At 37.9% G+C, this 9,945-nt stretch overlaps 1 protein-coding gene across 1 annotated transcript; it reads left to right on the forward strand.

The window, feature by feature from the left end:
* The first annotated feature begins 165 nt into the window (after positions 1–165).
* LOC132102886 (transcriptional regulator Kaiso) lies at positions 166–5,293 on the forward strand. Its single transcript, XM_059507592.1, has 2 exons — positions 166–250; positions 2,222–5,293. The coding sequence occupies exon 2, from the start codon at positions 2,461–2,463 to the stop codon at positions 5,119–5,121; it is 2,661 nt and encodes an 886-aa protein (XP_059363575.1). The 5' UTR covers positions 166–250; positions 2,222–2,460; the 3' UTR covers positions 5,122–5,293.
* The last annotated feature ends 4,652 nt before the right edge of the window (positions 5,294–9,945 follow it).

Below are 9,945 nucleotides of genomic sequence, written 5' to 3' on the forward strand. Positions count from 1 at the left end.
ATGTACATATTAATGCGTTATTTATAATGAAAATAATGTGAACATATTGCACACCACAACTGAAGTTTTGCTCCAAATTTCAGCGCTAAAGCGTGTCCAGATCGGACGCAGAAAACTGCAACACCACGACATCCCCCCCCCCCCCTTTCGCTCGCGCTCAACCTCTCCGCCCAGTCATTCATTCATATTTGGTCTTCCGGAAGTATCCCAGGGTCGGGCCAGTCAGTGCCTGCGCGAGATGACTCGTGGGGTGAGAACAGTTTCGTATTCAATTTTTCAGTTATAAAGAAGCAATGTGCGCGAATGGTTGTAAGCGTTTGAGGAGAAATGTGCGTTCTTTTGAGTAGTAGTTACAGAGCGTTGGTTGTCTTAAAAAGTTTGAAATAAGGTCTCCAAGGCAGTAGTGTGTCTGAGCGCTGTCACCGGCTCGAACCCTCGGTACGCATAAAATGGCTGGTCGCAGGTTCGAGCGCAGTCAGTGTTTTGACCAAAATATATGAATAATTAAAGTGTAATTGTAGTACACAGATTATGGGGAGGGTGTATCCTTCAGACAGAGACTTTTGGTCATGTAATGGCACGGGTTCGACCCGCTGTCTGGACCCTACATCATCAAACGCGATGTTTGGTTTTATATTTGTCTTCTTTAAACGGTCCTCCGGCGCGTAATGGCGTCGAATGTCCCCGTGTTGATCTCTAACTCTCCCACAGTGCTGCATAGCTGAGTGTACGGACAAAGGCATTGGTGTCAAACCTTGAGCCATGCGCGTTGACAGTTTATTTGTGATGAAAACCACGGGAAGGAGGAGTGGACCTGCTACCATGACAGCCTCAGTTCAAGCCCATTGCGTTGCACTCCGACTAACTGCATGGCACTTGTGTACTTTTGGAAATATTACATAGACATCGAATGGTGGTGAAATTGTAGCTCCGAATTCCAAAAAATCTTCCATAGCGTGATTAAGTATTTATTATTGTATTGTTAAATGTGAGAACCTAACTAAATACAGTTAGATTGTGTTTATGGAACACAATTAATATATTTTATAATTTGCAGTCATATTGTGGTATTCATAAAAAAGTACTGGTAGGTTTCTTGTTTGAAATATACAGTTTATGAAAAAGTATGCCATAATAATGCTGTTTAGAAAATATAAAATGTTTTATTGTTTTGAGTTATTGTCAAAAGCATTATATGTGAATGCTTTTTATTTTAGATTGTTAACATAAAGAGATTATACTTTCTGATACAAATGAAAACAACTGCTAAAATGTGAACTGACAACAGTATCCAGCAGACTCCTCTGAAGTGTGTTCTAAGGTTTTAAAATATATCAAGAGTAGTTTTGTTGACCTATCGGACCATAACAACACATCTAGAGAAAGTTGATAATGACAATATTTGTACTAAGAATGAGCCTGAGAAATTAATAAGTAATTGTTAAATTCTCTATGGTAAATAGTGTACCAAGATTTTTTACTTTTTTTTAATTATAGTGCTTCTGACATGTATGCAGGTAATAAACAGGCTTTTAAAATAATATCCTATCAAAAAGGTTATGTTCTTGTATTTAATTCTTTTCTGTGAGGAGCTTCTCATGGATGTCATCAGATCCTACTGTTGAAATGTTTTTGGTAGTCATCAATATTAAATGAAAATAACCTGAAATGTAATCATGTTGTTTACAAAGAGGCAAATGGCTTTATTATTTTTTAGATTACTATTACATTATTAGTGCTGATCCCTAAATGAAATTTAATTTATTAGTCAAGGCACTCTATATTGCCTCCTCTGTCTGTTGTGTTTAACTGCAGTATCTGTTATGATTCAGTTAGTTATGCTTGTCAAAATAAATACTTAACAAATGCTTGTAAACAAATCCCTTGGTTCAGAAAATTAACAAATTATAGTACAATTTAGTTTTTCAAGCCAGATCAAAACTTCCTCAGCATCCATTTTTATGTACTATATGATGCCTTTTTAATAATAATTCAATATAGTATTAAATGTAATAATTTATTAAGAGTATACAAAGTGACTGTTTTAAAAGTTGTATTTAATTTGTACGTTTTGACAGCATTAATGTTTTATAAAGTATTGTTACCTTAAATAATAGATCATTTGAGATTTGTCTTCATAAGTTGAGTTCTGTTATTTCTTTTACAGAATGTAGAATCTTGTTTTTGTCTTATGTTTTTTGTTTGTTTGTTTTTGTTTTAGATGGATGCCTTAGATGAGTAGACCATCCTGGCTGATGGCACTGGCAGAGACATGGTGAAAATCAGCAGTTACATCAGATGGAAAAGGAGCTGGCAATGGTGCCATTACATGGATTATGCAAGATTGCGTGGCACTGTCAGGCAATATTTCAGTGTTCTCTCAGGTTATAATGAACTGATTACTCCATGAGTACTGAATAATATGATTTCTTCTCTACTGCTGAATGTACAGAAGTTGCTATGCGCAAACAACAAACATTGGACAGGATAGGTGAGACCATTCCACATATTAAGTGGATTGATCTTACTTCCACCAAAGATAGCCAAATGTCTCTGGGTCAGGAGGGTGAGTTATCAGATGAGGGACTCTCATTGAGGACTGAATCTAAGGACAATGTGACCCCAGATGTGCATCTTGTTCCACCACAAGATCAGGCAGAAGTTGTAAAGGATTACAGTATGCAGAACTCGCCAAAAAATGAATCAGACTCCTACCAGATAAGTCCTCTTGAAAATCAGACCGTTGAATATAAATTAGTTACTTTTGATGCGAACACAAGGAGTCTACCAATAAACATGCAGCTGATACCCAAGATGGAGTCTGATAATGCTAGGACAGAAGCTTGTGAGGTAACAACCAAAGCTACAAACACTGCTAACATCTCAACCAATGATTTACTAGAGATTAAGGTTCAACGACAATCTATTTTAAATATAAGTTTCCATAATGACAAACTACCGTCACCTGATGGAGGCAACCAAATAAGCAAGGAGTGTATTGAGAATAAAACGCAGGTTGTTGATATGGCTCATGTAAGAAAGAGTACACCTGCAATGGATACAAATGCAAACAAAGAAAGATTAGAATATAGTAAAGACTGCAGTGAAGATAATAAAACACAAATTTTATGTAATGTAAGAGAGGAGAGACTTGATATTGGAAGGAACATGGCAGTGACAAGTTCTTTGGTACAATGTGAAGAAGACATGGTATTAGATTTAAGCCTACCAAAAAAGAAAGACCGAAATAAGGAGAGGAAGTGTGAATGGGTTGTAGACCCTGAATATGAAGGTTCACTTCATATGGAAGTTGATGAAATTGAGGATGAGCCTCAACATGTAGAAGTGGAGCAAGAGGATGATAATGAAATTAGCTGGATTGCATCAGTAACTGGCGCTCATACATACCTGCCACAGCATTGGGATGGACATATGTCCTCCTCTTCGCTTGAAGCCATGCCAACTGCATCGTACCCCAACATTATAACCCCAGATCCAATGGATACACTACTTATAGATGACCAGGGCGTTCCTTACATGCTCACCGCAGATGGACAGAAAGTCCCACAAATTGATAATATACAACACACTGAGGGACTAACTGAACAAACAGCTCTAAGTGCAAGGCAAGCTGAAGATAAGCCCTCTTCCATTGCTGATACACAGGATATTGCAGAATCCAGACTACAGACACTACCCAATTCACTATGTCCAAATATGTCTATAGGTCATGTCTCAGTGGAAACCTCACAGGTTGCCTCAAACCTGGACCCAAGTTCTGTAGTTCATGCTCAACCCCCCATCATACCTGCCATGTCTGACTTGGCATCAGTTCCCATTCAGATTGTGGCTAATACTACAGGGTCAAACACCCCCATTCTTCTTCTTCCTCCATCTCAGCTTCAGTCTCTTTCCTCACCAGCCTCTAAAAGTAATGCAGGGCTAATTACCCTTTCCTTACCGGTTCCTCTTAGTCCAAACACTCAGTCCTCCCCCATGTTCCTAGTTTTGTCATCTCCTCAGGTGTCCTCAACTCAGAGTTCGTCCTCGCCTGGGCAATTATCTCAGTTTTCTTCCTCTTCAAATGTTGCACTTCCCTTGGCTACATGTCCACTTGATTTGGGATCTTCATTAAGTTCATGTCCGTCACTTCTCAGCCTCAGCACGATTTCCTCTGACACAGCAAAGGACATCTCAGGACTGAATAACCCTTCTAAACTTTCTGCTAGCCCTACCTCATCAACTGCTTTCTCTAGCACTTCCACAGTGACCTCTACTAGTCCAACCAAGCAATTCAGCACTGATGCCTACTCTGACACACCAGTGCCCACTTCCTTTCGGGAGGCCCTTCTCAGATTAGCTGTGTCTGTGGAGAAGAAGCAAGAAAACCAGCCTGCTGAGACGCATTCGGTCACTACTCCTTCCTCATGTTCTGAAGCCACCAAGCCAGATTCTTCTGCCACAGTCCATGAAAGTAAAAATAATGAGACAGAGATAAACTGTGATGGTGAGACAGAGTCTACCTTGGTAGACCAAATAGACTCATTAGATACCACCTCTTCCACCTCACCCATTCATCCTGAATCACCCGTAATTTCAATCAGTGACCCAAAGAACCAAGCGTTAGGCCCTCGTCGCATTCTTTACTGTCAGTATTGTTCACGGGTCTTCTACTATCTTTCAGACCTTGAGCGCCATTCCATCACACACTCCCAAAGCAAACCCCATGTATGTCACCTTTGTGGCAAGGCATTCAAAAGATCAAGCCATCTTGAGCGACACAAACACATCCATACAGGTCAGAGAAACTTTGTGTGCCAGCTTTGCCCAAGGCGTTTTCGTGAATCAGGGGAACTAATGAGGCACCAGAGAGTACACACCGGAGAGAAACCCTTTCAGTGCTTAATATGCCACATGCGTTTTGCAGAGCGCAACACGCTGCGACGTCACATGAAGCGCAAACACCAGGGCCAGCAGCTTGAGGTGATTGACATAAAGGCAAAGCCAGAAAGTGGAGGGATTTCCCTTGCTGGCATACAAGAAGAGCCAGAAGAGAACGCCGAGTGGTACAGTTCAACAGTTCCTGAAATGGAGTCTGACAGTGACACAGGGGGAGAATGAACTACATAAGGGCATGAACAAATAGATTTTCTTTCTTTTTTAAGTTTTAAAATAAGCAAAGTTGTAAATACATTTTAATTTATTTTGTATTGATATAATAATTCCTTATTTCTCATTAGTTTCATATTATTGCCTATATTTCATTCTGTTAATTCTTAAGACCTTTACTGGTGATGACTGAACTCAAGCTCAAGCTCAGATTCTTTCTAATAAGCTTCAGTTATTGAGTTAGATCTCTTGGTGGAATACATTTGCTTTAAATCTCTATCATGAATAACTTTGAATTACACTTATTTGATACTTATTTATTGTTCTCATTTCAGTTTTTCGAATATAAAGCATCTTCAAGGGTGTGATGTAGTTACTGTAAAAGACTAAGAGGGTCATTATTGTTATTTATAATTATATATTATGATCTCTTGAAGTCAAGTAATTGCCTAGAATAGTGCATCAGTATATCTCTATAACTCTAGGCCCACTAATGACTTGACCACATGAAAAACTCAGCAGATATCCACAGAATTGGAACAGACATCATTCTCAAAGCTCTATATATGTTTCACTTCCATCATTGTAATACTTCACCTTACCTACAGAGAGAACAGTATGGAGTTTTATCCCTTTTAAACTCTTTCAAACAGGGGGTGTGGTTGGATCCAGATCCAACTCCTCCCACCTTACATATACCCTTCTCCACCCCCTGATCCCTAAACCCACCCATCTCCATCCCCTAGACGTGGATCCAACCATGCCCCCTGGATCTTGTGTTTTGCAGTGAGGGGCTACTGTTGCATTGTACAGATGTTCTGACCTGGCATATTCATTATTGTCATTTACACCTTTGTTTTCTGTAAAAAACAATTTTTTTTTCATTATTTTTCATCTGGTTATGGAGTTTACAGGTTAACTTATGGTCTTGTTTACATCTGTTCTGTAAAATGCTCCAGATTCCCTCCAAAATGCAGAAGAAGAAGAAGAACAAAAAAACTGCTTATCTGGGCTTTCTCCTTACTCAGCTTTTATATTTCCGAACATGTTCAGATATTATGAATTATGGGTCACCATGATTATGCCAAGTAAGACATGTTCCTGGATCAACATCTTTTGTTGATCCTGGATCAACATTCCTGTCCAAAAATACAGACTTAACCCAATCCCTACCCATAAACCTAACCTTACCCATAATTTATTCCTAAAATCAGAAGGAAATAATAGCTGATTAACAAGGGTGTAGGAGAATCTAACCCTGATTGTAAGCCTAAAACCATAGACTGTATAAAAACATGGACGTAGTGTCCGTGACGTCACCTGTAGACTCGTTGTTTGTTTTTGAAGCTTAAAGTGTGCAGAGCGGGCCGTCGCCATCTCGGCAGCTCGTCACCGCACGACTCTCCCTGATAATCGAAAAATGGGCAAAAAGGCGGGAGCTAGTTGCTGAAGTCACGCCCACCTAGCGCGATGAAGGGCAAAATTAGCTATATTGACAAAAATTATTTTTGCACCAGGCTGTAAACATGTTTTTTCCTGCTGTAAAGTTGGCCATTTTAACATGGGGAGTCTATGGGATTGACTCCATTTTGCAGCCAGCCTTAAGCAGTCAGTCGATGAATTGCTGTTTTAGTCACTTCCTTGTTGGCTTCATGCGAGAGAGTGGGAAGTTGGCACTCACCTAAAACTGACATTTCCTGAAAAGTTATCTCTCAGTTCTGATTGGTTGATTGGAACGATGTCACATGATCAGCAAGGAACATGTTTTACTTGGTCAAATCACACTATTTTTATAATGTATAATATAATATTTTTATAATGTTTTATGCATTATAAAACATCTTGCTCTGTGTTCATTTTGTTTTGTCTTCTTGGCTATTTTTTTTTTTTTTTTCACAAAAGTGAGTAGTATAGTCACCTTCATATTTTTTTTCTTTTAAATGCTCTGCTTTGTTCTTTTTAAATATTGAACCTGAACTATTTGGTTTATATAAAACCCTTGCCTTCAAGGGCCTTCTTCAGTTTATTAGTGTGAAACGATGCTTTTATCTGGACAAAGAAGGTTTTACTTCTCTTGATCGCTTGTCAGACTGCTGTTACAAATCATTGCAGAGTGTTTGAATAAGATTTCACTTTCATAGGTACAGTGATACAATTGACTGGTGCTCTTGCACAATTCAAATTGATCTTGAAGATCTAACATTTCAAGGATTAAACTTTACATTTTGATTAGCTGAATGCCTAATTTATTAGTTTATGAGTTATGAGTTTGAAAAAAAAAAAAACCTTGCTTGAAAAAAGGTTCAGGTCCAGCTGATTAATTCTATTTATATAATTTGCCACGTAAATAACCAAACATCATGCATTGACTGAACACCTTGGGCTAATCTAAAGTTCTTTTGGTTAAATTTCAGATTTGATTAAGAATCTGAATATTTGCACACACTAATTAAAGCTTGTCAAGCCCTTCTGTTTTCCTTTGGTTCTCATGCTTAATTAACTTTGCATCAGGCTCACGGCTGCCCATATTCTGCATGCAGTGGAAGTGTGTCCAGCTGCTGAACGGTATCACTAAATTTGGTTTGCTTAGTTGTTTACATATTACTTCATTCATATACAGATTGGTTTAGTGTTTTTAGTAAGCTCATTTCACAATAGATTGAAAACACATAAAAAAACAGTTCCTTCTTACAATTCATTCAATTCTTACAACTAACTAAACAATCTCACACTAATAAAAAATATTTATTTATTGTGGAAATGTATTTGAAATGGCGTGCTATGTCACAGAACACTTATATATTTAATACATAATTTAAAAAACAAGACTGCAGATATTTAAACAGCCTAATTTCTGTAACCTATCACAGGTTTTTGTATAAAATTAATCAAATTCAAATGCTTCCGAGCCATCAATCTTTCAATTTTTTTTAACATAAAGAAAATAAAACTATTATGAAAAGTCTTAACAGTGTGTGAATGAATTAATGAACATCATTCATTCTATACATCATTTAGTCTGTATGTGTGTGTATGTCTGTACACATACACAATATACTGAAATAAATAATATAGGCCTGTAATATGTAGACTGTGTCATTCATTAATTCATTCAGTGTTACATTGCTAAATAAATTAATGAAATGCTCAGTATGAATGGTTCATATAGTAATGATAATACAGATTAAAAGTGTTTATCTATGGATTAGCTTTACCTCTTACAAGCTGTGCTAGACGGGTGTTTGTGTGTGTGTGTCTGAGTGACAGCTCAGATGTGCTCAGAGGGTCGCTGTTCCATTTGGTAGCATCAAGGAGAGTGGCTTCCAATCAAGCTGACAGCAGATGTCTATAAGTGTTGTGTGTGTGAGCGAGAAAGAGAAAAACTAAGAAGTGTCAGAGACTTGCTCTTTTCTGTGAGAAAAGTGCAAAATTATGTGCAAAATAACCAGTTTCGGTGTAAACCTGCTACAGTCTCTTGAAATGAATTCTCAGGCAGTATAATGTGAAAGAATTTACAGAAAATAAAATGTTTGGACATTTGGCAGATGGTTTGTTGGAAAGAAGAGGCTTGCTTTAGTGTGGTTATGAAATGCTTATGGAAGGGTGTAGTTATTATAATGGGCATGTATGTTTTCTGAGATGCAGATGGGTTTCTGAGGCATGATGGGTAAGGAGATCTGCAGTTGAGTTTTGTTAGTGGCCTGAGAAGCCACATGATTGGATGAGTGACCTAAATGACATGCTGTTCCTGGATATGATTAGTGATTCAATCACTGACACTTCTGGACCTGCAGTAACGTTGGAAATTAATGTGTGTGAGCATTTTTACATGTTGGAAAGCTCAATGTATGATAGACACTAGCATAGGATGTTGTTACTAATTTATGCCACCAGAGGACAAACTCACTCCAAGGTATGCATGGCCTCATCAACCTCAATTCAATAAATTGGAATGTGTACAGTACAGTACAGTGTCATCTGAAGTTGTTTTGATGAACAAACATTATAAAATGCAACTTGATCGTGTATGTAGTTAGCTTGTTTATACTCCTATTGCTAATACAATATTTGACACATTTTTAAAAATCCTATTCAGCCTAAGTCATGTACATTGCCGATTTTTAATAAATGTGAATGTTTTATAAACATGTCCCTGTTTTAAAATATGTGCAATATACAATTCTGATAATGTGTATTTGATATTGATTGGGAAAAAAGGGTCCTGAAGTGAAACCTGCTGGGAACCACTGTCCTATATTTGCGCTGATTTTGTAAAGGTTAATATTTAGGATTAGCAGTTTTAACCTATTTTCTGCATATTTATATATATTGCCTGAGGAATGGCATGAGATAAAATAGACGTTCCCACCTTGTGTGCACAGATATTTGTCATTTTGACATTCTTTTCTAGAATCCATCATTAGAATGTATAGAATGTATTGTTTCAGTGAAGCTTCTCATGCTGTGACACAAAATGAAACAAGCTAATAGAGGTGAGAAGATAGCGATGACAAGAGAGAGAGAATGATGGACAGTAACAGGTGCTAATTGCAGAGGGATTCCTGAAAGTAGGGCTCAGTGGAAGCAAGGGTGATTACATCACTTTTCCCCCAATAGTACATCATGACATAAATTGCAAATGTGTCACATCTTCTTCCTGTTTGTCCCAGGCATACTGTTGTGAACTCAACATGTAACTCTTGATTGGGACTATTTAGCCTTTTTTTTCCCTTCTTGTATCTCTCTCTCTTACTCGCTGGCTGTCTCTGACCTGCTGATACAGCAGCACACACCGGCCTGTCCGTCAAAGCAACCAAACAGGTGGTGCAGTAATGA

The sequence above is a fragment of the Carassius carassius genome, chromosome 24 (assembly GCF_963082965.1).
Source record: "Carassius carassius chromosome 24, fCarCar2.1, whole genome shotgun sequence".
NCBI lineage: Eukaryota > Metazoa > Chordata > Actinopteri > Cypriniformes > Cyprinidae > Carassius > Carassius carassius.

Bases quoted from the DNA above. Each gene is read 5' to 3' on its own strand.
- LOC132102886 (XM_059507592.1), top strand. From the start codon at position 2,461: ATGCGCAAACAACAAACATTGGACAGGATAGGTGAGACCATTCCACAT.